This window comes from Acomys russatus, chromosome 21 (assembly GCF_903995435.1).
Source record: "Acomys russatus chromosome 21, mAcoRus1.1, whole genome shotgun sequence".
Classification (NCBI taxonomy): Eukaryota; Metazoa; Chordata; class Mammalia; order Rodentia; family Muridae; genus Acomys; species Acomys russatus.
The window spans coordinates 30,887,356-30,915,267 of NC_067157.1; the positions used below are offsets into that span (position 1 = coordinate 30,887,356).

Sequence of the window (27,912 nt, forward strand, 5' to 3'; positions counted from 1 at the left end):
GTCTTAGTCAGTGTCCTATTGCTGTGAAAAGACATGGTCATTATGGCAATTATTATAAATGAAGGCATCTGGGGCTTGCTTACAGCCTCCAAGAGTTAGTTCATTATCATGGTGGGAGCATGGCAACACTCAAAGGCAGACATGGTGCTGGAGAAGCAGCTAGAATTCTTTATCTATGCCCTCATGCAGCAGGAAGAGAGAGCCACTGGGCCTGGCTTGGGCTCTAAAAAAACATCAGAGCCCATCTCTAGCGACATCTGTTCACTAATGCGACCACACCTCCTAATCCTTTCAAATAGTGCCATTCCCTGGTGGTCAAAGATTCAAGTCTATGTACCTACGGTGGGGGGGGGGGGCATTCTCACTCAAACAACCATCTCTATAGGGCTCAAGTTCTTGTTCTTGGTTTGCTAGCTGGTAACTTAGGCTTGTCTATTAAATAAAAACTCAGCAGCTGTCGGCTTTATGTGTTTTGTGAGTGTGTGTGTGTGTGTGTGTGTGTGTGTGTGTGTGTGTGCATATACACGGGGAGAAATCAGCTCAACCTTATGCATCATTACACTGTGGCTACCCACCTTGGTTTTTGAGGCAGGGTCTCTCACTGAGACACATTGTGAACTTGTCACTGTCTCCCCAGAGCTGAGGTTGTAAGTGTCTGCCACCGTCGTGGTCATGCTTGTCTTTTTATGTTGATGCCACGATCAGAGACTCTGAGACTTAGGTAGCAAGCACTTTACTTACCAAGTTAGGACTGTGACATTTGATTTGTACATTTTGTTATGTATGTATGTGTATATATATATTTTTTTCTGTACTGGGATTAAATCCAGGCTTTGTACATGCTTCATGGGCACACTCAGTGTGCTGAATTCCAGCCCGTCCCTCTGTGTGCACTTACCAAATTAACCTATGGTTAAATAGATAAACGTGGATCAGTAGGTGAAGGTGGATGTACATTTTGCATGGAGATTGACAAGAGGCTGTGGAGGAAGGCTATTGTGCCTGCCTTGCATTCCCTGTGATTAGCCTGGAGTCTTCCTCAGAAGACGCAACTGTGAAGAAGATATTAGTGTTGCAAATATTTATATATTGTTTAACAAGTATGTTTACAGAAGTGGATTCTTTGAAATGAACATGCTCATTGGAAAAATATTAGGACAAATAAGCTTATTAACCGTTCACACAAAAATATGCATAGTAGGTATAATTGGTAGCATAAAAATTTTTATATTTGGTCGCATAAATACCCATTGTTTATATTTACATTTCTTAAACTAATTGGTAAGAAAGAAACATAGCAGTGTATGTCATATCACAGTTTTTATTGAACACTGCATTTATAGGAATATTTAGAGTTGTCTCTGAGTGATATGACTGATGAGAACTTATGAGGAATTATATATTATTGTTTGTTCTATTTATAGCCTATTTAGACACAGTCGAAAGCACCATATGTATAACTTTATGCTTTATCTTATAAATACATAGATATGATAGTAAAGTGACATTTCCTCATTCTGAGTGTGTTAATAGTATTAGTATATATGAAACTATCAACCACATTGTATTAGTTAATCTGTGAATCTGAAGAGGCAATCGTTTTCATAGTAAAGTTAAACTAGTGCATCCAAATATGAAAAATTGCTGCTTACTCTTGGCTATCAGAATGCAATCAATATGCAAAGTTAAAAGTGATACATATTAATGTGTTCCTTGTGGTCACATGCTTATGTTAGCTTCTTTATAATCAGACAATTTATTTTCCACAGCTCTGATTTAGATTATAGTTGGCTTTCAGTGGTTATCTAGTGCCTTTAAAGATCCATCCAGCTCAGAGTAGCTAATGTATTCCTTCAGTGTTGGAAAAATATGGCTATCAATTTTTGTTTTTTCTTTTCTGCAGAATTTCCTGTTATTCTAAGGGATTCACTAGGACTTATGCACATAAAACTGAAAGTTATAGTCCTGTGGGGAGACGCCTCTGAGCCCCCGAGAAGACACGCTCTTGCTAGCTTAAGTACTGTGTATATGTTAGAATGGCTAACATTTTCCTCCCAAGAAATTTCATGTATGCAGTTAAAACACTCTTAAATTGATTAAGGATTTGTTATATATTTCCAGCAGCACTCAAGAGTACTTTTATGGTTATAAGAGTGGAGTGCATTAGAATGCCAGAAACCAGCGAATACGCTGGAGGCCCTCAAAACCATGCCCCACATTCCTGCCTCTACCATATAAACATGTGGGGTAGCCTGGAAAAACAAAACAATTCTCTTTGCTCCAAGGTAGGAGCAGCCTATGAAGATAGGATTTTCACTGTCTTGAATATTAATTTGATACTTTCTCTGTCAGAAGTGATTTTTATTACTTAGCAAATGGGACAGAAGGGCTATAAATATGACTGATATTTGTTTCTCGAGTAAAGTATTATTTTACATTGATCCAAGCCGTTACCTTTATAACAACTATTACAGTATTTGGCCTATTAATCAGAGAAGCTAAAGAGCATTTTATAAATGTTGAATCAAAATTCTCTCCACAGTGAGAGAATTAAATTTCAAGCAATATACTCCTTTTATGGGGTGAGAAAATGAAGTAAGAAGAAATTACAAGATTTTCCTAAGGCTGTACATTGAGTCATAGCAAACAGAAATACACGCTTCTGTTTGCCTGATTCAATCTGAAACTCCTTAAAATAACCCATTTCCTGGCCTGCTCTTGAGTAGTTCCCCCCTATTTAGTGATTTATCCATCTATTCCCCCACCTATCTGCCCATCCATCCATTCACACATACACTTAAAAAGAATCAGTGTTTTTGTAAGATGCAGATTTTGGTTCCAAACTCCAGCATAAAACCTAAAATGTTTGTATCTTCTGTATTGTTTCTTGAAAAGAATTGTTCAAGTGTGGGACTTATTAATGGCTGTCATCGGCAGCCCCAAGCCTTGCTCTGTCACAGATACAGACTGGCCAAGTGCCTGAGCTACAGTTTAACAGCAGTGGCCCAGGGTGGGTGTGCAGGGAAGTGCTGACCTGGAGATACTAGGGACTCATGCAGAGCGTGGAAGGACTAGTGTCCCTACCACTAAGACCAGGTGCCTTTCGAGGGTTCATCTAACAAACAGGGGGATAATTATTGCAGTTCTCACTCTAAGTTATCCTCACTCATTTTGATAGAATACCAAAACGCCATTGGTTGTGGTAATATTGAATAGGTACAGCATTTTCCCTTGTTTTTGTTGATTCCCTAGCTGCCCTTCTCTGTTCCCTCTCCCTTTTCCTTCCTTCTGGTCTCCCTCTTTCCAAGTTATGTCCCTTATACACTCTTCTTCCCCATCTCTGTCTTTCTGTCTCTTTCTCTATGATTTTACATAAAACAGAAAAATGTGATTTTTGGTTTTTCTCATTTTTGCTTCTCACACTAAAAAATAAAATACACTTAAAAATTCACTCAGTGCTATTTTTTTTTACTACCATTTTAACCTATATTTTCCAGGCTTTCTTTGTCTTTCCCCTTTCATTCATACAAGTTAGAAGCTCTTGTTAGAGCAAGATTTCTATTTGTATGGCTCTTCACCTCTCCACCTCTCTATTTCCCTATGGAAACTGCCATCAAGGGACTTTAATAACATTCCAGGAAGACAGGATGTGGCAACTGGTCACACAGATGCCTCTAACCCATGTTCCAAGGTACTACAGATGTGAGCATCATCCTTCTACAGGCAGGGAGGCAGGGGCAGCATCTGCTACTTGCTTTCTTGTTCTTTTAGTGGCTCCTGTTTAAGGACCCTTACAGCTCTTTCCTTGAAAAATTCTTCTTCCAGGAGTTTGTTGGATCAAAGGCCATCTGTAACCCTGGAAATTCAATCCATAGATTGCTTAAAATCAGCCTCAGCTTACTCTAGTGTGAGGCAAACCAAACTTTCCTGTAGTTTAAGCATTAATATCTTTTTTTTTTGTCTTTAAGTTTCCTAAGGAATAATTTAGTCTTAAGTGAACTAATTAACCTGCTTACCAACTAACTAACTAACTAACTAACCAGCTAACTAGCTAGCCAACTAACCAACCACCTAACAAGCCAAAGAAGCATTCTTACTGCTTTGAAAATTTATTGTTATTTCAACCAATTAGTTTGCTTTCATGTACTTGTTTAAGTATAAATGTGATACTTGGGCATACATTCCTGTTGACCTGTATCCGTACAATATCAGTTTATAATTGAGTGACCTAAAAATAATGATGTACTATGGCCTAGTTCATATCTACCTTTTATTTAATGCATTTCCTAGGCAATTGTGTTTTCGTGGTTGACTGGATTTGCCATGATTCCTGTTGGGAACCAAATATTTTAAGAATTTCATTAAAGATGTGGTCTGGTTAAGTAGGGGTATGTAAGGAAAGCATGATTTAGGGGCGGCATGGGTGAGAGTAGGCTTTTAATATCTCTCAGCCTGCCAAGCCTGTGAAGGCAATATTTGGTTTGTGATTGGTGGCTCTGGTGGACAGAGCAGAGAGTGGAAGCTCTGACATATGTGTTTTACACTAAAACATAAAGGAACCACTGAAACCTGGGAAGGAGAGGAGGGGGTGGCTTTGCTCCCTGAAGCTACAGCGTTTCATGTATTCTATCTATAGATCTATAGGTTTGTCCTGTAAACAAGTACTTTTATTCCCTAAACAAAAAGCGAGGACTGAACTGTCCCAATCACTACAATACTCTCTTGTCTCTGTCAGGGTTAACTATTTCTGTGGGGATATACCATGGCCAAAGCAATTTGAAGGAAGTCAGGACAGGAACTTAAGCAGTGCAGAAATCTATAGGTAGGGGCTGATGCAGAGGCCATGGAGGCCAGGCTTACTGATGCGCCTCCCATGGGTTGCTCAGCCTCATTTCTTATTGAATCAGGACCCCCAGCCCAGCGATGGCTCCTCCCATAATGGGCAGGACCATGACATCAATCACTAGCTAATGCTGGTTCTAATATGCTTTACTGAGTTTACTCTACAGTTTGAAATCTAGGTGATGACTACTTTCCTGCTGCATATGTTTGTGCCTGGGATGAGTTTTAGTTGGTTTCTTTTAGAATCCTTTCTGTCCTGTGGGTCAGTTTTGCTCTTGTTTCTACACAGTCGTAAGGTCTTAGCCCTCTTGGTCAGTCTGGGTTTTGTTTTTCCAGCATGGAGTTTTTCATGCCATGAAGCACAACTTTAGAATTTACATTCATGTAAAGCTGAGCTTCCAATGATCCGTCTCACGTGTTCTCTTTTTTCCCCTCCCCAAAGGCTGCCTTACAGGATCAGCTCCCATGCTGAGTCTGAGGGAGTCTGAGTTTTTCTAGCCTCCTTTCAGTCAAAGTAGCAAGGTTTTCACGCACTTGTTTCAAAGCATCTCTCTTGCCTAAGCCGGCCTGCTCATCTCTATGAAAAGATAATGACTTGACAAAGTGTAAACATAAACACCGTATGTCCTTCCTCAGTTTGACCTCACTATCACGACATGCGCAGTCCTTAGTAGTCATGCCTGACTTTCACTTACGTTCCAGCGCTTTCTGTGTCCTATTGATTTCCTTCTCATGTCTTCTCCCTATTCAGTCTCCTCTCAGCTGAGGCATCATTCTGGGCTCCCTTGGCAAGTTCACCTGCAACACCGCAAATCAAAATGTAACGGTAGTTAATCATTTTCTTTCTCTCACATTCATTCTATTATTGACCATTTCACCATTTCGTCCTTAAATAAATCCACTTACAGTTAGAATTTATGTAGAATGACCAAGTTAAAATGATGGGGAAGCCTGGTGGCACTCAGAGGAAGGATAGCAGGCTACCAAGAAGAGACTTGATACCCTATGAGCACATACAGGGGAGGAGGTCCCCCTCAGTCACAGTCATAGGGGAGGGGAGTAAGGGGAAAATGGAAGGGAGGGAGGAATGCGAGGATACAAGGGATGGGCTAACAATTGAGATGTAATATGAATAAATTAATAAAATATATTTTTAAAATGCAGGCAGTGAACCTAGACCCCCTGTTCAGATCTAGCCAATGGAAAGCACATTCTTCAAGGTTGTGAGGAGAGCAGAGACTGACTCTGACATGAACTCTGGTACCTCCAATTTGATCGCTTCCCCTTGGTGGGGAGGCCCAGTGGGCACACAGAGGAAGGGGAAGCAGGCTATCTAGATGAGACCTGTAATTATATGGTGGGGGAGGGTTATTCTTAATAACGGGAAGAAAATGTAAATTCTTAGCCTCGCTACATAGTTGGTGCTTTACAGAAGCAACTTGAACCGTAAAGAGAATTGAGCTGAAGACTGTGAGGATGGTCAATGAAACCCTAGGAAGAGCGGTGACAGGGTCCAGCGGCAAAAATGTCCAGCTGCTCATGGTGCCAGGATCTCTCCAGCCCCACTCTTATTCCGCTTTGTAAGTGGACTCTTTCTGTCCCTCCCTTCATATCAGTATTTCCCCCACAACTCTAAAAAGCTCCCAAGGTCCACATTTTGCCACGGAAGGAGGACTAGCTTGATATTTTCAAAGGTCCGTGTCCTAAGCAAGATGTGTCGTCAGATACAACTCATTTGGTGCAACAGGATAAGCCCTGGGGAAAAGCCTCGACTTCTTAACGTGAATATCGGTCCATGTAAGGCACATACAGCATGGATATATAATACACTCCCATGTGAGCAGCTCTTAATTCCTGGTTTGTTTTCTTCATTTGAGCCACAGTCTCTCCGGCCTCAAATTTGCAATTTCTCGCCTCAGCTTCCTTAATGCTGAGACTTCAGGTATGTATCACCATGCCTGGCTACAAACTTCAAATACTTTCTCCCAAAATATGTTTCTGGACTTTTGCATGCAGCTTGAAAATCTAAGTGAAAAACCACAGGTGAGCCGTTCTTGACGGCATAATGGAATTGAGGGGTGTCTTTTTTTTGACCCGGGCAACTGTATAAGTACAAAAGATTCTTCAGAATGCCACTTACATCACAGAGCCTGGGTCAGACATGATGCACCATCCATGCATGTAACTGCATCCCAGTGTCTCAGCCAAGCTGCAGCAGATGTGTGGATATCCTGTGGTCTAAATCTCCTCCTAAGGCTGAGTTAGGAGTGGAACACGGCTAAGGAAATCGAGGTTCCTTCTTTCCCCTCTGTTTTCCTACACATCACCTCATCTGTGTTTGCATTGTCCAAGATGTTCTGCCTATATAGCTCTGACTTTGGCTTCTGGACATAGTCCCTAGGGAGAAAGCACACAAGACCCGTGGTCATCCTTCGAAGGGCCTTTTGGCAGAGCGGTCATTGAGATCGATTCCGACACAGATGCAAATGGGACCAATGAAGGAGTGATGATTTGTCTGCAGAGTAGAGTCAAGTTCTAAAGAGGTTTCAGAGAGTAAAAAGGAGACAGATATTGTAGAACTGTCACTCTGGCTGTGTGTGACCTGTGATGATCAGAAAACAGGAGCGAGGACAAGCTGCTTCTCCTGTCGAGGCATGTGTCTATCATGTGTCATCTCTTCCTATGATTCAGGGGAGAGAAGGCAGTAGAGGGATGGAGCAAACCCTGGGATGGATGCTGAGGTCTCGGTGATTCCTTGAATGTGAAAAGGACTACACAGGGGAGTCAGTGGCAAAGCCTCTTGGTGTCTGGCTTCCTTGCTGGTGAAATGCATTCCCACCTGTGTGCACACTCTGGTGGTGCACGGTTCCTGGTGTGTAGTTCCTGTTCTCGGCCCATCCCTTGCAGACATGTTCATCTTCCTTCTAGCTGGGCGATCGGGTTTTGACTGGAGAGAGGTAGATGAGGGAAATTGCCCTCATTAATTAGGGCCGAAAGTCCCCTGATCTCTACCATCTGGACCATCCTGCGTTGTCATAAATGCTTCTTAGAATTCCTAACATTACACACACATATAAGCCTATATCAGACTATGTGTTTGAATTAGAAGGATCACTAATTTTTTGTTCTAATTTTTAAGACTGAAGAATATATAGGTCACTTCTACATAAGAGCTTAGGAAGAGGATTTGATGAGTTCTCTGTAAATATAGGAGAAATAACCCCACACAGAGCTGGCTGCTGCCATTCTGTCTAAAATTCACCTTTCTGGAGGAGTGGCCTGCTGTAGAACAGGTACCCAGATTCTTCCCTCATTAAACAGCACGGGGTTACTGTAAGCCCTTGATTTTATGTCTTTATTATAAGTTTATTCTTTTCTTACTTGATCCGAGGAGTGTTCTCGTCTTTTTCTCATATATTTGTGAAAACTAAATGTTAAAGGATTTAGTGTAACAGCCATTGGTAAATTATGATGTAAAACAATCCTGTGTCTGCAATTAGCCAGGGGAGTTCAGCATGGTTCAATAATACAAAGTCACTGGGCTCATAACATTTTAGGGCCCCAAGTGAGTTTGGCAAAGAACAAAAATTATGTTAGCATTAAAACTCAAGCAAAGTAACGATTAATCTCAATTTCAAGGAAATCCAAAGCAAGGCATTTTGCTGTGACATGGAACACTGACACAAGTAACTCCCCAATGGAACACTAAGTAGATTCTAAACTGGTGGTTAACCAAAATGAATGAATGAATGAATGAACGAATGAATGAACGAATAAAATATAAAATAAACCAGGAAGTTTTTGTTTAGTTCTCCAATGCACCAGTATCTGTTCTGAAGTCTTAGCTTTAATTTTGCTCAAGATAGTAACATCACCTGCACTAGTGGTTCTCTGGAAGATAGCTGTTTCTTTGTCAATCATTCCACCCTCAGTTTATTCTACAGGTTGCCTCTCTGGGTATGTAGCCTTTACGCATTCTGATCACATATGTAAAGTAAGTTTGTATGGTAATTGGACATGTGTTATGGTGAAGTTTTGTGTTAAAAAGATACGCCTCCATGCCTCCATCCCCAACCAGAAGTCTGTGAGTGTTACATTCTTTAGAGTTTAGATGTTTGTAGATCTAGCCAAGTGAAGACGGACTCTTAATGTGTTCAGATGGTTCCTGATCCTATGACTGGTATACTTGTACAGGACAATTTGGATACACACATAACACACACACACACACACACACACACACACACACACATAACACACACACACACACATAACACACACACACACACACATAACACACACACACACATAACACACACACACACACATAACACACACACACACACATAACACACACACATAACACACACACACACAACACACACACACACACATAACACACACACACACATAACACACACACACACACACACATAACACACACACACACACACACCCTCCCCTCCTCTCTCTCTCTCTCACACACACACACTTACTCACACACCACACACACGGACAAAGGAAGAGAGAGGCAAGGAGAGCATCATGTGAGGCAGACACAGGATTGTTGCATCTGTAAACCACAAAATGGCAAGAAATGTTGAAAGTACCAGCAGAGGACAGGGGTGGAGGTTTATTTGTTTTCGGTTTTTTTTTTCCCTACAGCCTCCAGAGGGACCGTGGATCTGCCTTGGTTTAGGGCTTTTGGTTCATAGAATGTTTCAGAATAAATTTCTAAGTTACCCAACTCCTAGAAATTTTGACACAACAGGCTTGTTTGGAAATAAATGCATTCAACTGGCATCAGTGGTAACTTCCCTGATAGCACTTCTTATGAATAAGACAGATGAGGAGGGAATTGTCTACTGATTTTCAATACTGACCTTTATGAATAGTGAAACCATTCTGCTTAGCAAATAATCTTTCTTTCAATATTTCTGTTTTATTGCCCTAACACAAACCAAGCTACCCAGAAAACTGGGTTGAGACAGAGTCTTCCCCAAAGGGCTATGCATATGACAATAACCTCTCACCACCAGCTGTCTCCTCCCTCTCCTTCCCTGCATCATCAGCTACCTCCTGAGGGCTGCATTTGTCATTCCTGCAGTCAACACATGGAACAGTGAGCTAGTGAGCTAGTAGCCCTGTGTAATGCAGAGGAGGACAAGCCTTGCCTCCCCCTACAGAAGTACTCAAGCATCCAAAGTTAATGTTAGAATGAGTCATGGAGGCTTTGGAGAGCCTATTTATAAAATTCAGTTTTCACTGTGTTCTATAGTTAAAGCCATTTTTAACGCATTACTAGGTCTTACATATTCATTCAAGAGAAGAAAGATGAGAACTTGGAGGACTATTTGGCTTTTTTGTGTTATCTTATATTGCTACTATTATAAAAATCTGCTTGTATTTTGGGATCTAAAGGCATATTTCTGCTTGGCCAAGAAAAAAGTATCATACAGTGGGTTTATAAAGACTAACTTACCTTCTGAGTAACTAACAGATTGTGTCACTGTAGTTTATGGAATACTTCCCTTACTTATCTCTCTTAAAATAATTACTTTCTTAGTCTCTTTAAAACTGTGTCTTTTGACACATACTAGCTTCCTGTGGTCCTCCTAAGCCTCAGTATCATGCTTTGTAGAAGAGATAGTTTAGCCGCAGTTTCTAATTCTAAAAACAACAATAGTAGAACACACTGCACTTTCCAGTTTGTATTATGCAATAATGATTAATGTGGTTCACCTCCCGTTTTTTGTCTAAGAAAAATAGTGTATTCATTATTTTTAACAACCTGTGTCTCCAAAGTTGTCCTCAGACATTTTTCTTTAGTCGAAAGACCTCTGAGGAGCTATTCACATAGATCAGTTTCACTATTTTTTTTTACAAGATCATTCTTTATGTATGATATGGAAATAAATTAATGCCCCGCTTCTTTCTTTAAAATGCTCACCTACATCCTACATACTGCCAACTATCTTACTAAATCTTTGTGTGTGTAGATGAGTTTGAACATGAATAAAAAATAATCCTTTGCTTTTCCTTTCTATTTCTACCCTTTTTGTTTTAGATAGTCAATTTTGAGTTCACGGACCGCTGCCTCTGTGTGGGAGTGGCAAGAGAAGCGAGAGAGCCACATGGAAGACACCCAGGACCTAAATGAGCAATCAGTAAGTCTTAACCTCAGTCCTTCTTTGAAAAGAAATGGTAAGACTAGCCAAATTATTCTTAGAAAGGAACCTATTGTCAGCAGTAAGGCTTCAGGTTGAATATATTTTGTTGATTTTGAATTGTCTTGTAAGGCCATAAAATAGCTCTCTGGCAATGTGTGTAGTTCCTGCTGAATGATGACGTCACATTTTGATGTCTCCCTTGATGCTCCATTTGCAGAGTCTGAGGCTGGAGGGCTAGGGGTGTTGAAATCATGCCATGTGTTTAGACAGTCTGAGAAATTTTATGCACTTCATTTGTTATGTTTTGTTCCAAGACAGCTGGATGGCTCATATATTGCTGGCTATCGGGAGTATAATAGGAGAGAGGATATCATTGGCCAATTGCTCATCTTGTGCATGAAAACCACAGTACTCAAGGGCTCTCCTTATCTCACTAGATTTATCATAGGACCAAGAATGTGGCAGCTTGGTCACAATCCTATTAAGATTCTGTCTTCCTGTAGGGAGAGGCTTGGTCAGCTTCTCCTCCTGACTCATTAGTAGGGTCTCAAAGACATTGTGTGCCACTAGGGGCCTGATTTCTGAAGTCTATCGCCCTGGTTGTTCTGCATACAGGCAACTAGTGCGGCCATAGGGAAAATGATATTCATGCCACCAAGAATGCGTTCCATGGAGTAGCTATTCCTCCTTAGCTTGTAAGAGCATCATTGACCATAAAGTATAAGGTTTTCCAGGGACAACCAAGGACAAGACACTCGCATATAGCAATGACACTAAAGAACAGATGCGTGCAATGCATTCCATGTTAACACAAAACCCAATGAGTGTTGTGGTCAGAAGCTGCTATTCGAAACTGATTTCATTTGTTTTCTAGCAGATAATTAAGATATATACATCAACATTCTAGAGTCCGTATTTAGAGGACACCTTAGTACGACTTCATTACATAATTATAGCACTATTCACTTCCTGTGTCATCATCACAAGGAATGCATGGCGAGCAGTCACAGTGCTGTGATGCTTGAAATTGACCAGTAGACAGGGGAGTCTTAAAAACTGATTTCATGGACAAAGCTGACAATGACAGGCAAAGGCTTTAAAACAACTTCCAAAAGTAGAACTCAGGTAAGTAGGTTCTAGTCATCATGATGGCTGCCTCTCTCCCACACGACTTTGTATGATTGATGGCTTTTGCTGGGAGCATATGTCTGTGAGTGAGACCATGTGCCTTAATGTCAACAGTGAAATAGTTATGTCATCTGTGGCTGTGATGTGTCCTTTGTTCTAACACTCTGAGATTCACTTAAAAACGTCTCTCTCTCTCTCTCTCTCTCTCTCTCTCTCTCTCTCTCTCTCTCTCTCCTTTCTTGACTCACCAGTTATTCTATGGAATACATACAAATGAGAAGGATTATGTACTTTATTTTCTAATACATCTTCAATTAAAAAATGTAATGTGATTATATCATTTTCCCACTTCCCTTCCTCTAACCCCTCCCATGTACCACCTTACTCTTTCTAAAAATCCATTACTTTTTCCTATAATTGTTAATATATATGTAATTATATATATTAGTACATATATATATTCTTAAACATATCAATGTAACAGAGTGTCTGCATTAATGCAGTCAAAGTTAAGGAAAACATGTAATCACACTTAACATAAGGCTGAAGTGTCACTCACAGTCTAGATCACCTTTGACAAGACAGTGGCCAGCACTTGTGAATTGTGTTTCTAAATTCTTCCGGTGATATTTCATGGTTGAAATATTGCTTTGGTTTAAGTTCTTGGTGATGCATCTGTGCAGCCAAGTGCAAGCCAAGTATCTCAGTGATGTCTGCGGCTTTGCTGAGTTTAAACTTGTAATACATAGACCACCTTACTCATCTCAAAAGCACGCAGACATGGCTTCTCACAGTGTTGTGTCTGTGGGGGTGATCTTTCTCCAAGTTCATGGTTTTCTTCCTCATCCAGCTATATCTGACAGCAAGACAGTTTATATTGTGTCATCCATCATTATGGACAAATAAAAATAAACTTAAGACTTGCCCCCTTTAAAATAAAATAATTATTGATATTTTAATTAAATCATTAAATAACTTTAAATCTTGGGGAATGCATTAATTTCTCAAAACTTTTTGAAGAGCATAGTATTTATTGATATACAGAATGAACGAGATGGAATTACAGGTCATAAGGTGGAAATTCCAGGGCGGGGATACAACTGTTAGTGTGATTCACGCCACCTGCACGTGCCATCCAGGGCTTGCACACGTTCTTCTTGATCTTCACCATACCCTTGCACTATAAACCTGTGTCTGATTACACAGACGAAGACATTGCATAGAAACTGTCAAAGTCAAACAGCACTTAAGGACCCAGATTTAGAACTTAATGCGCATTCATTTCATTCTAAAACCTTTAAAGGCTTTTTCGTGATGCAGCATAGTCTTGGTAGTCAAAGGCTCAGGCTGTAGGGTCAGACATCGCTGGAAAACACTTTATAGACATTGAGAAATCACGTGATCTCATTCTCATCTGACGAGTTGGGGGGATGATAAACGCACGTTGCATGATGTGCTGGTGCGTGTGCTCCACCAAGCATCCATTAGGATTAGTGCCTGTTCTGAGGATGGCTCAGTCAGTACAAGGTCTACTGAACAGATGAGGGCCAGAGTTCAGAGTCCCAGCACACAGATTAAAAGCTCGATGTGGTCGCTTGCAATTATAACTCCGGTGCCATCTCTCCGGCATCTAAAAACATTATTCTTGATAACTGCGAAAGCTATGAGTTTAGTTCATATTTAGGAATGCTTCCCTTGATAGTGTGAGCTAATCGTATTCCTGGAATTCAAATAAAGAATGGACAGCTTGTAGCATTTTTATAACACCTGTAAGGTCATTGCACACTAACCTGTATAGGCGTTGATGGAGTGGGGTATCACTGCTGGTTTTATAGCACCTGTAAGGTCATTGCACACTAATCTGTATGTGTAGGCATTCTGTAATGATGGAGTGAGGTATCGCTGCTGGTTTTATAACACCTGTAAGGTCGTTGCACACTAAGCTATATAGGCGTTGATGGAGTGGGGTATCACTGCTGGTTTTATAACACCTGTAAGGTCATTGCACACTAATCTGTATGTGTAGGCATTCTGTAATGATGGAATGGGGTATCGCTGCTGGTTTTATAACACCTGTAAGGTCGTTGCACACTAAGCTATATAGGCGTTGATGGAGTGGGGTATCGCTGCTGGTTTTATAACACCTGTAGGGTAGTTGCACACTGAGCTGTATGTAATGATGGAGTGGGGTATCGCGGCTGGTTCCCCCCCCCCCTTTTTGTCTCATTCATTCAAACTAATGTGATAAACTCTGGCTTGAATTTATGATATAACACAAAATACTTTGAACGAATAGACTGTTCTTTATTTCAAGCCTATAACTTGATCATCCTAAATCAACTTTAAATACTATGTTACACAATGGCATATTAGTGGATACCAGTGAAATCAGGTGAGTAAGTTATAGTTCGCTGTAGAATTACTTCTTTAAATGTTATATACCCAGGGCCTCAGCATTCCTGACTATTTCAATGTGGTCACTAGCTCAGTCCACTCTCATGTTAGTAACATGTTTTATTAAATATTGATTTTGCAATTTTTAAAATTTATTATTTGTGATTTTTTTTCACAAATACTAAACTGGAAATCAAATGGAGATTTAATGGCGTGACACTTTTCCACATTTGGAAAGCCATCCTTAGGAGAACCTACTGTCAGCGGACATCCTTATGCCCAAATCGAGGTTGCTCTCATCAATTGAAATAGGTGCCTTGAAGTAGGTATGAAGAAAATCAGTTGGGTTACAGTTTAGTTAAATGTCAATCAAACGTATTAAATATGGGTCTAGGAGAGAAGTGTAAATTATACTTTTTATCATTATAATCACTATAATTATAATAAAATTATAATCATGAACCAATTGCGTAGTCTTCATCAGTAAATGTTTTAATGAGCAGCTCTAAGACTGTGAAGTGTATGGAATTAAGTAAAATTCAACAGTCTCCACAAATAAGTATTCATGGATCATGTGCTGATGTCTAGGAAGCATGTTCAACTTTAAACAAAAAGATAATGCCACAGAATTTCTACTTTGCCACACAGTTGAGTATCGCACAAGTTCGTGTGGTATTCTGTTGGTGTCCATTCTGTAGTTGTTTTAAAATGAATTTGGACAGTTAACAATTAATTTATTAAGTTATTATTTATGGAGTACTTGGCAAACAAATCTAGAAGACATTACAGTTCCTGCAATTTGTTGTATTCTGGTGTAGGGTAAACCATTAAGCAAAGTATGCAGAGAATAATAATGTAAGGGGGAAAAAATCCAAGTAGGTCAAGAAGGAATGCAGGAAGTGCTTAAGGGGCAGGTTGGGTAGGTGAAGGGCTGCCATAGTTTAGGGAAAGAGTCAGAAAAGTCTAACAGAGCAGATGTCATGCGAAGACCCAAAGGGAATGAAGGAACTAGTCATGTGGACATCTGGGTCAAGGGGTTTGGGTTAGAGGGATCAGCAATAGGAAATCTTCAGGGTAATAGTTGTTTGGCACTTGGGATGAAGGCCAACCAGTGCTGCTGGGGTGATAGACAAGGGCAGTGAGGGGCCACAGAGATTACCTCCATGGCAGTGTGGAGGTGCTTCTGGTTGTTCCAGGAAGGTCAGCATCTGTCTAGTGGCATCTAAAGCCATGGGATGATCTTGAGCTCAAGGATTTCTTGAGTAATTATCAAGAAATGGGAAAGTTTAATGTGATGAATGTGATGTAATCTGTTGGAAAAAAATATATGGCAAAGGGAATAATTAACTGATTAAACAAGCTAACATTCTTTGAGCAGCACCATGCTAAGAACTTTTAAGGCCATGTTATGACACAGATTAAAAAAAAAAAAAAGATGACCCTAGATTTTGGTACAAAATTGAGTTACCAGAAGAGCATTAGAGGTGGTGAGAAGTGCTTGAGTCAGAAACCATTGTAAGGACAAGAAGAAGGTGACCTCTTGCTGATGCGTTGGTCGCACACTGTTGGAAAAAGAAGGGAGTCACGAATGATTTCTTTGTCCTGACTCCTGAGAGGGACATGACTGACACTGACTGAGATGTGATGTCCTGAAGGGACTAGTCTGGAGTGGAGATCAGGAGCTGTATCCACCTCAGACACAATGCTGTTTTCACTAACCTTGTTCTACAGTCTTCTTTCCTCGGCTGTCAGTCTGTACATGCCAGTCTTCTTCCACTAGGACCAGTCCACATAACACGTTCTGGTCTGAAATAGAGGAGCACAGGGTATTGGTGTCATCTGCAGGCCGAGACTGTGAAAGCTCCTACATATTCTTTTGGTTCATCTGTGCTCCTAATTCTCGACCTGTGGTCACAACCCCCTTGGGGGTTTGTATATCAGTTATCCTTCTTGTCAGGTAGTTATGTTATGATTCATAACAATAGCAAAACTACAGCTATGAAGTAACTTTATGGTTGGGAGTCACCACAAAATAAGGAACTGCATTAAAGGGCATTAGAAAGCTCGAGAGCCGCTACCCTAGGGTGATGAGTGAGGAAGAATCTGGATTGCCAAGACATTGCATGGAGGAAAGATTCTTGTTAAGCTAATAGGGTCATGAGGAATCCTACTTGCTGTTAGCCATAAAGAAGAGCTGTTGGTTGGTCATATATTACCATGTGGACCCAAAATAAGGAGGCTAGGCTGGGCATAGAGAATTGGAGGGCTTCAAGGTATCAGGAGCAATTACAGAAAGGAAGCTGATGGAAGCCAGCAAAATAATTAAGTCTAGAGAGGAAAAGCTAAAGGGATGAAATCATCAGTTACTTCAAATGTAAGGATAGTGGAGATGGCATTATATACAAAATACAAGATAACTGCTCAGATCCACTGCACAAACTCATAAGACTGAATTGTTCCACAAGTATATGTTTCCACATGTACTGACTTTTGTTTGTTGTGCTTCCTTCCAATATTTCTAGTAACCACATACCCAGGTTTTAGTTACTGGGCTCATCTATATCTCAGTGTAGGGAGGACCGGCGTAGGTGTACATTTATGAACAGGTGCTGATACATCATTCAGTTCAAAATTTCCATCAAAGTAACCAGAACCATAAAATATTTAGGCCGAATTATTTCTTGTCAGAGTTATAATTTCTTATTAACTACATCTGTACATGTGACATCTAGGCTTTCTATCTTGGCAAAGATTTGGCCACAGCAGCATGGTCCTTGACTTTCCTCATATTTGAGCTGGTTAACTCTGTTGTGGGGTGGCAGCAGAGGGATGGTCTTGTACAAGGTATGATTCCTAGCAGCATCTCTGATATATACCCACTAGATGTCAGTAGCAGTCCCTTCCTTCTTTTTGTGACAATTTAAAAAAAAAAAAAAAAGGTTTTGAGACATTACCACTTGTCTTCTGCAAAGTGTGTGTGTGGGGGGGGGTATCAAGGACCATGATCGGTAGCACTCCTCACTTCAAGGAGTTACTTATTTATAATCTTGAATGTAGTATCTTGAATGTACTACATTAGGTTAGATTTCTTGAACTTTTAATATATCATGTTGTAAAACATATTTGAGGGACCTAGGATGGGGAGGCAAAGACGTAAAACATATGAGAAGAAAAGAAAGCAAAGTGTTTCAACAGTGGTGGATTAGAGTCCACTGTGCCCTGTCCTACCACCAGGAAACGCCTCTGCAGGAACACATCACATCTGGAACTCAGACAAGAACACATTGTTTCTGCGATTCAGTCAGGAACACATTGTATCGGTGATTCAGTCACGAACACATTATATCTGCAATTCAGTCAAGAAAGCATTCAGTTATCTCCAGGAGCTCTTCAAATGGTGGTATATGTTATATTGGCCACAAACATGGGGAAATGAATACATATCAGAGGTACAAACAGAAGGGGTAAGGGTTTTGTTTTGTTTCTATCAGCCCAGGATGGACTGGAATTTCCAAATTAGACGTTCTGGGAGTATGAAGATGTGGGGAATGGGAAGTACAGTGGAGAAGCCGAGAACAGACTAAAAAGAACTTTAAAGTCAAACTGATATTCCTGGGCAGCCATCATGATGCTCTTACCTTCTGTCACCTCCTGTCTCTGCACTGACAACTCAGACATGATTATATCAGTTTTGAGTAAGAAAACAATAGAGTATTTTTAGGAAAATTAAGTTGTTCATGGGCATGTAAATGAAGAATGGCAAGTTTTATTGTAGGGTTGCTTCTATGAAGAAAGAAAGTCTAGGGAAATGGCAGGAAATGCGATTAAACCTAGAAGGCTATCAGACTTATGAAACAGGAGTAGGAGGGTAACTTAGGGAGTCTTAAAGCTGGTTATGCATGAACTCAAATGACCTGAACTGGGGGGGGCAGGGGGGAGGTCACTCTTAAAGATTTTCCCTAAAGGAAAAGATCATATGTAGTAGTTTTGATTTTATAATCATAGTTTCTGTATGAACTAACCATTTGGGCTGAAATATGAAGTTGTCCATGTATATCGATTTAATATACAAATATATTGTGATAAAAGCTTAATAGAAGCTTTTATGGTCTGACAATGGAAAAAGACAAAGATTAGGGGAAGGAGCTTGAAGAGGAAGCAGTGCTGAACTTGGTACCTAACTAGAAGAACCTGTAGGTGTAGAAGTGGACACAGAAAAGAATCGTTATGAAGCTTAAGTCTTTGGAGATGCCATAAACAGAGTTCAGGAGTGGGAGTCAGTGACCTAAGGAAGGAGACAAGTATGTTGGAGTATAAGTTTTTCCAGAAGATGTCAAACTATCAATTAGTGGAACTCTGTTGGGCCACGTCAGGGTGCCCGTAGGAAGCAGAACAGTCCTTTGTTTCAGGGACGCTTCTGAGAAGGACCAGTGTGTAAGACGAGGACAGAAGAAGGAACACAGACTTAGGAGACTAGCACACTAATGAAGGAGCAGAGGACATGAACTGGGAGAGACTGAGAAGTGCTGATGGAAAACAAGATAACTAGTGGGACAGCAATCCCCAGAGCCATGGACCAAGAGAACTTTCTGGAAGCATGACTCCTACTGTATGTTTGAAGAGGTCAAACAGATGGTGACTGAGAAAGAAAGTTTTTCACAAGTTGATTGACAGGTCAGCGGTGGCATTTCAGAATGAAGTCCCATTAGAGATGTGGCCAAAAGGCCCGTGGAAGAGAATAAGGAAGTAAGAGAGCACTTGGGAGCTTGAAGAGAAACAGGGTGGCGATTTAACGGAGACCTGTGTACAATTGATAACAAGGCTTGAGAAACGATCCATCCACGGACAATGTAATCAGGTTATTGCCTAAGGGGAATGAGTCTTGATGGAGAACAGAAAGAAGACAAGGTTTTTCACACTCTGACTCTGGGAATGTTCACCCAAGCATCCTCGAGAATTCCAAGGCCCTTTCCCATGTGGCACTAGTATTTCAGCAATGCCGAAGCCGCGTACATCTGTTCATACAAGGTCAGGGAGTACATGGGAGCAGGGTAGCACCGAGGGCTTAAGTAGCATAAAGAGGATTTGCAATAGCCATTGTCTAAACACGGTAGGCGATTTGAAACCCAGCACATAAATAATTCAGGTGTTTTCAGCTTCAGCAAAATCATGTCATCGAGTAAGACATAGACTCTGTGTTGGAATTGAAAGGTTTATGTATTTTTTTTTTTCATTGAAATCACGAGAAAAGACAACTACTGAATAGTGAAAACATTGTTGTCACCAGAAGGAGCTGCTTGTGTGATATTTGGTGGACATCAACATCGATAACAAAGGCGACTGTTTTTATTGAGGTAACTAAATCAACTTTGATGGAAGCATGCCATATGCTACTTGACGTAGACTTACAAGGCGCTCTTCTTACGGCAGTTAAAATGGACCTTCTGTTCAGATTTCCTCAGGATGGGGTACGGGGAGGGGGAAGCCTCAGAAAGGCAAACTTGTTGCAGAGCATGTGTTAACTCTTTCGGCAGGAGATAAGATAGTGGAGTGGAAGAAAAACAAACAAACTAGGGTCGAAAAAGAGAGCAAACCTCAGCTGCTTCCCCTGCTTGGCTTCCATTTAGCCTCAGCTGCAGCCGGCCTACATGAACAGGCAGACACTAGCGTCCGAGCCCCAGATACCCACTCTGACTTTTATGTTGCATGCAGTAGCTGCCGTGGTCTTTATCAATGTTGTAAGTAAATGCGCACATAACACGTGCGAGCACGTGAACTTGTCTACTCACCACCACTTTGATCACGTGGGCGTTGTCGCTGGCCCTAGACTCCAGTCCCGAGGGCCATCTTGCTCGCAATAAAGGTAGAATTTGAACCTAAGAAGTCTTGCTCAAGAGATGGTAGTCTCCAAGCACTACAGGGGTGCATGGAGGATGCATCCTTATCTTCTAATTTCCCAACCCCAACCTGCCTATAACAAAAGATCTTTAGCAACATTGTACATATTTTATACAGAAGATGGAAAATATTAGATCTGCGTTCATTTTTTTCCTTATTTAACCGTTTCTTCAATTCATTGATTTGTCATACCGGAATCCATGTGAAAGAGGCAAACTGAGGACAGCATGAGATAAATCATGTTTACTTCTCAATTTACTGGTTAAGTAAAAAGATATTAGGCAGAGTTTAGAGTATACAATGGCTCTACAAGACAGAAGGCTCAAAAGCACCCTCTCCTTTCTTTTGCAACACAGTTCTTGCCCGGTTTCTCTCCCTCTCTTCTTGCCACACTCGCGAGGGCTGGAGCTCTTGTTGCATAGGCCAAAGGGGTCGATTACCTTCTCCAAATTTTGTATTCTACAGAGGCAAGTTAGACGGACAGTGCCTTTGCTCCCCATCAGATCCACAGCAGCAAGGTTCCTTGATTGACTTCAACACCCATGCAAAGTATCGAACAGCGGTTTGGCTTAGGCTTTCTTGATATTTGGGTAAGGCCCTGTAAAACACATAGACAAACTCCTGCTTCATATAAAGGCTTATTAAATTATTATATTTGAACTCTAGTTGAAATTGGCAGCTCAGGGTCATTTAAAAACACTAAAAAAGTGTGAAGCGTCCTACTTGGTGTGAAGCGTCCTACTTGGTGTGAAGCGTCCTACTTGGTGTGAAGCATCCTACTTGATGTGAAGCATCCTACTTTATGTGTTTGGTTTCCCCCCTAGTTATTATTTACTGCTCAATCAGCATTAGCGGTAGACAAATAATTTGGCTGCTAAGTTACACTAGTATAGAATTTCAAAGGACCTTATTAGAGAGAGATGTAATTTCATCCTCTGGGCCTTTTATGTAACAGAGTGTGTATTTGGGTCACTTCATTTTGACCCGGAATTGAACAATGCATTTAAATTGTGAACAGGAAGTTAAAATATTTACTCAACAAAAATTTGAAAATTCAGTGTGATTGCTTTTGAAGTTGCCAAGGATGTCTTTATACTTCATAGCGCTACACTCTTATTTTAGATGACTATCCTATGAATAGACCCAACAATTCTAAATCTGTAGGTTTATTTTAAAAACTCATGTAAAATGTATACATTTCATAACTAATTTATCTAATTGGTATTTAACAATAATATCTTTTAAAATTGATATATATATGTATATGATTTTACACATTGCTTAACTATAATGTCATAGTTGAGGGATGATGTTCACTAGAGAAAATGTGGAATAGATGTCATGTGGTAACAGCGCTTGAAGTATTAATATTATCCAGTGAGGAAGACAAATTTTAATATCATAAAATGTGCAGCTCTGGGAACACGTGCAGTGTTCTGTAGAGCCAGAGGAGGCACCCCACTTGAGACTCTGTTTCAGGAAGATATAAGTCATTTTCTTCTAATTTCCCAGTTAAATCCATAAATATGAGCATGGGCAAAGGAGAAGGATGAAAAATGAAAGAAGATTGCTTTAGGATGAAGGACTAGCTGCATCAGAGACGATGGGCCGTGTGCAGTGCACTAGGAATCACAAACCGGAACATGTATGGAGCAGCCTGCGGGGCAGTTCTGAGAGGGCTGTATGTGCTATAGTAAGGCACATTGAACTCATGTTGTAAGACGCCGTAACACAGCAGTCACGTGTATGTTCTAGAGTGTGGGTTTTGCTCTCGCCTTTTCATTTCTATGAAATTCTACTGCCTTCCGTTTTTCTCACATGTAAAGTGGAGACATGTCTTTCCTTGATTGGCACGGTAGGCAACTATTGGCAACTATATGATAATGACCTTTATCCAAGACAGAGAGAATAATATTTCATTCTCAGTTAACATATTACCCCAAAACAGCTTATAGAAGGAAAGAGAATTATCTCTTAGCAGATAACTTTTAGCACATGCAATCTCAGCGTAGCCTCTTCTTGGCAGTCCACTGTGCTGGCTGTGGTTATACACTGTCCATATCGTGCCACCAGGGTGCGTGAGCACATCCAAGATTGTAGCATCAGCAACTAGAAACCAGGGCTATAGTTTTCCATTAGACTTCCCTTTATATATGTACTCAGGTAGAGTATTCCAAAGAATAAATATGTAAGAAAATAAGCACATATAGGACATATCTACACTACATAGGCCTATCATCATTTGAAACCTTTTTAAGGAATAGCAACTTTTCTCACAATTATGATATGGTGTGTGTGCGTGTGCGTGTGCGTGTGTGTGTGTGTGTGTGTGTGTGTGTGTGTGTGTGAGCCCGTGTGTGTTCTAAACTGTATTAATGATGTTATAAGATTCTATCATGCTTGTTGATCCTTTTCTCTATTATGTGGAAAGTGCATTTATATTATACAATTATTGTCACAAATTACAAGAACAGGGATCAGAGCAAAGATATGTTATATGATTATCTTAGTTAACTAGCAGTTTAAGTGAGTATACAATGTTTTGGCTCTGGAAGCCATGCTCTTATGGGGTGGAGTGCACAAGGTTGTCACAGGATGAAGAAGAAGAAGGAGAAGGAGAAGAAGGAGAGGGAGAGGGAGCGGGAGAGGGAGAGGGAGGAGAAGGAGAAGGAGGCAACAACAACAATGATGTGATGAAGGACTTTAGAGACCAGCTCCTCACTTCGCATGTGATAGAACTGGTAAGCAGAATAACTTTCTGTTGCCAGTAACTGGTAGAGCCAGTGCTACAATAGATGTCCTTCGTGTTTATTACCCTGTTCAGCCTTAGTTTGATGAGCTCTTTGTCCCATTTGCAAGTCTATTCCCCTGCAAGGCGGGGGGTGGGGGGGTATTTCTTTTGTTCTCTCTAGGTTTCTGAACAACTGAATCTTTTAACATGGTGACTTGTTAAAAGATTTATATTAAATTATCATATTCAGATTATGAATTATATTCTTACTCGTTGCTCTCCAAATTCTCTTCCCTTTTCTTCTCAGTAACACAGTGTTATGGCCATTGACACATCTTACAATGTTTAACACATAGACTGATGTATTTATTTAAATAGTTATTTATATTTAAACAGTTATTCCTATCAGTCAAATATAAGGGATAAACTGTTTCATTTATAACTCACTTGAACTTGTCATAAAAGAATTGGACTTGACAGAAATTCTCAGTAGAGTCTTGAGGAAAATAAGCATCATGTATAATTAATCTGTGCTTTGCAATCACTGTAACAAAGCAAGGATGATTTATGTACAAAGAAAACATATTTTATTATTTTCCTAGTAGAACATTTATTGCATACACAGTAAGTGTTATAACCCAAACAAATATACAGTTGGGACATTGCATTTAAATTACCTTCTGTCATGTACTATATAAGCCAACAATAGTTTGAAGTGTATTTAAGCCACCATCTGGGACAAAGCGAAAGCTGTTCCAAGACCCAGCACATGATGGATGTGAGCTGAGTCTCCGTAGGAACCTCCAGCACGTCTCTCATCTCTGCATCCTGAATCAGTTCTTCCACTCTTGGAAAGAATTCCAACATCCATCCTAGCTCCCTGAGGTTTTGAGTGTTTTTAATAGATCGTGACATTCATCCTGGCTGCACAAAGAGCTAAACCAATGAAGTTAAAGTGTTGTGTTCAGGTTTCCTTTCAGTCTTGGGAGATAAAGTTCAGAGTTCCCTAAAGCCATCAGCAGAATGTGTCATGTGCTGAGCCGGTTCTTAGTGGGAGTCTGTAGCTAAGCGCAGGCACCTCTCCTTAGGATTTGACTTGTGTTCACTAAGAACAGACTGGGAATGTCACTAGGTTCTTCAGCCTAGTACCTTCTAACTTCTATGAGTCAGAGGCAGGTCAGTCCTCTAAGTAGCCTAGCTGGAGGGATGGCTAGGTAGGCAAAGGGTTTGTCTTACAAAGGAAGGAACCTGAGTTGGATTGCAAGCCTTCATGCAAACAACTGACCTCAGAAGGTGGGGAGGAGGGGACTGAGACATGCATCTGGGATCCCAGCAGGAAGCTGCTGGGGAGGTAGTCCCAGATCCATAAGAGACCTGTTTCAGATCTCAAGGTAGAAAGCTCTTGAAGAATGACACCCAAAGTTGACTTTGGGCACACGCACACCCAGCCACCCATACATGCTGAAAAAAAATTCAGCCAGTCTTGACTCTTTATGTGGGTTCATTTGATTTCACTGTTTGGCTAGACTTTTCTCCTTTGCCACAGTGCTTGCATCATTCCTACATAATAGCAATACAGCAGTAAGTAGTAGCTAATGAGCCATTTCTATAAGCCAGGCATCATCCCAAGCACTAGCTATAAACTATCCCACCAACTTACATTTACAGCAATAATCTCATGAGACAGACATCCCTACGGTCACCACTTTTGCCTACTAGGGAATGCAGTACTACACAGAGTGTGTGAGTCTTCCCAGTGCTCAGAGCTATGAAAACTTTATCTCCTTTAATAGGTGGTAACTCTGAGACCAAGGAGAGGAAGGAAGCCACTCAAGTCATAGATGCAGCATGGAAAAGCAGGCATTGAATTTAGGTTTTCTGGCTCCAAGTTCAACACTTTACATAAATTCATGGTGTTTTATCTTCAAAAACTCTGTGTCTCTCCATATAAGTTTCACACTGCTTCTAAAATGCTCAAAACAAATTTAGTATATCATTTAAAACATCTTTTATTGAGTTTTGGTTTTAGAATATTTTACTTAAATTGAATCAGAGGAGATCTAAGACTGTAGTTATGAATATAATTGTTGTAGTTGATAGATTTTTTATGGTTGGACTGAAATATTATGTTTACTTTTAAAAATAAAATGTATAAAACCCCACAAAACTATTTTTAAATATTATCTTTAAAGAGACTTAAGTATACATTTTTTTCTATAGCTTCAACTTAATATTTTTTCTTGACCAGAATAATATATTGTTTTATAAGACATGATAGTCCTCAACTTGTAGAAAGTAAAGGTGTTTAAATTGAGATTTCATAAGATACTATCATAGCTTTAGGAGAGAAAAATCATTATTTTAGAGCTTAAGCAGAATAAGAAAATGGACATATAGCTATTCTGAAATGTATACATTTTAGGCTGATGAAAGCCTCAAAACTCAATGGAATATTTTAAACTGTTTAGTGAACTAAAATTACTTATTCTCTTAAAATATTTAAAAATCTTTACTTAGACCCTTATAGCTTCTTGTATTCACCTTAAATGTGGTGAGAATATAGACATTTTTTTTTTTGTCACAGAAAATTTTGTTGTAAAGCCTTGTAAACATTTTCCAACAAATCTTTGTTTCATATTTTGATTGATAGTACTATTTTAAAAAATGCTCAGGAATGGTTCCTAATAATTTGGTATAAATCACACCTTCTGGCTCACCCATTCAATAGATGGCCAATAAAACCATGCATGACATTTAGATAAGGTACCCATGTCAATGTTTATTTTGGAGCTAGATCTTTTCCGGGTTGACATTTGCCAATCTTGGGGGTTGTCTACAAGGAAGGCAAGTAAACTTATCTCTCGGAATGAAGAGCTTAGTCACAGCCACTGTGGTGGGTGCACTGTCTTCCGGAAAGCTGTGTAGTATTCACTTAGGTTCTGAGGTATGTGCACTACTGATTGGAGAAGATCAGGAAAGCCTTGAGGACTGGCTTGTTTTAAACAATCTTCTCTCTGTGAGAATCTTCTGGAATGGACAAGGAAGTATTGTATTCACATCATTTCCTCTGGAGTCATACAGCCTGGACGAATAGCTAAAAGATACTTACCCACCAGCTTAGTGGGAAAAGCCAGCGTGGAAGCACTGTGCTGCATTTGGATTAAAAATTGCTTCATAAGTTGCAGAAAAAAAAAGATGGCTCAGTGTTTAAGAGCACAGGATGCTCCTGTAGAGGACGTATTGGCTCACAATTGTCTACAACTTTACTTATAGGGGATTTGATGCCCTCTTCTGGTCTCTGAGGGCACTGCATGCACACAGTGCACATACAAACATGCAGATAAACATACATTAAAAATAACATAGTTAAAATTGCTTGATAAAATTTTTAGTAATTTCTACCTCCAAAAAAAAAACCAATCACCTCACTTTTAAAAACATATTAGCTGATCACTGGGATTTCACATTCTCTTTACCATCTCACTCTGCTTTGGAAACAGTTTAACTTCTAGGTGTATGTATGTTAAATTTCATATATATGCAATTATTTCTAATATAAATATATAATTATCTCCTACAAATGTTATTTTATCATATATTTTTGCCCTCATACAGCCATCAATCCTCATTGTAAAGTAAAAATATCATACAAATATCCTATGCTTCACATGAAAAATTATTAACTATCCCATGGTAACTTTGGGGGTTCTTATGGGCCAAGATTTTGGTAATAGTATTTCTATAGATTTTTAGACTTCAATGACTCTACAGACTATTTGGAATAGTCCTGGGACGTGACTAAATATGATAAGCCCTGAAAATATTATTTTGTGAGACCAGTAAAGGGTTTACTAGTGGATTCCATGGTAAATCCTAATAAAGATGTGTTTGAATAATCACATATTACAACAAAATAATTGGCTACATTGTCTAGTGTTTAGCCAAATCTAAGTGAAAAATATATTCAATAATATTAATTATTAATTTAATGCTCAACGTCCTTAGTCATAAGGAAAATGCAAATCAAAATGACTTTAAGATTCTATCTAACACCCTTCAGAATGGCTAAGATCAAAAACTCAAGTGACAGCACATGCTGGCGAAGATGTGGAGAAAGGGGAACTCCCCTCCATTGCTGGTGGGGGTGCAAACTTATAGTGATTTTTCAAAATCATATTTTTATTATTATTTTAAAGAAGCTACTATATTTTTATCTTTTGAATTTTCCTTTTTATTAAATTTCAATGATATATACTGTTTTTTAATTCAGTTTTTAGGATATTTTTTTTTGATACATTTTGACATGTAATAAAGCTCTTTTTTTCTATCATACCTTTTACTCTATAATTTTTGAAAATTATTTAAATTTTTAGTTTTTAATTGAAAATTTTTATTCATAAAATGTATTCTGGTTGTGGTTCACCTCCCCCATCTCCTGTCATTTCCTCCCATCTCCTCCCCAGCAATCCAACTCTAACCTATTACTTTAGGAGACAGACAAGTAAAATAAACAACCCAGAAGAAAAGAAAACAAAATAAAAAAAAAAATACAATAAACACACACACAAACACACACGAAACCGAAAACCATAATATACAAGCAAAGACAAAAGAGTCAGACAAAAAAAATATCCTCCAAAGCAATATGGCACCAAAAATCCACAAAAAGACCACCCTTGAGTTTGTGTCCCCTTGGCCATCTCCTGCTGGCCATGGGGCCTACCATGAAGCATGGTTTAGATACCCAGG

The 27,912-nt window shown here is 39.7% G+C and overlaps 1 protein-coding gene across 11 annotated transcripts in view; it reads left to right on the forward strand.

Moving 5' to 3' along the window:
• Eya4 (EYA transcriptional coactivator and phosphatase 4) overlaps positions 1-27,912 on the forward strand; it is a 214,167-nt gene that overhangs the window by 14,412 nt on the left and 171,843 nt on the right. For all 11 annotated transcript variants that reach the window (XM_051164321.1, XM_051164322.1, XM_051164323.1 and 8 more), the window contains exon 2: positions 10,910-11,009. In XM_051164321.1, coding sequence (XP_051020278.1) covers positions 10,977-11,009 — 33 coding nt within the window. In that variant the 5' untranslated portion in view covers positions 10,910-10,976. The remainder of the gene's footprint in view (positions 1-10,909; positions 11,010-27,912) is intronic.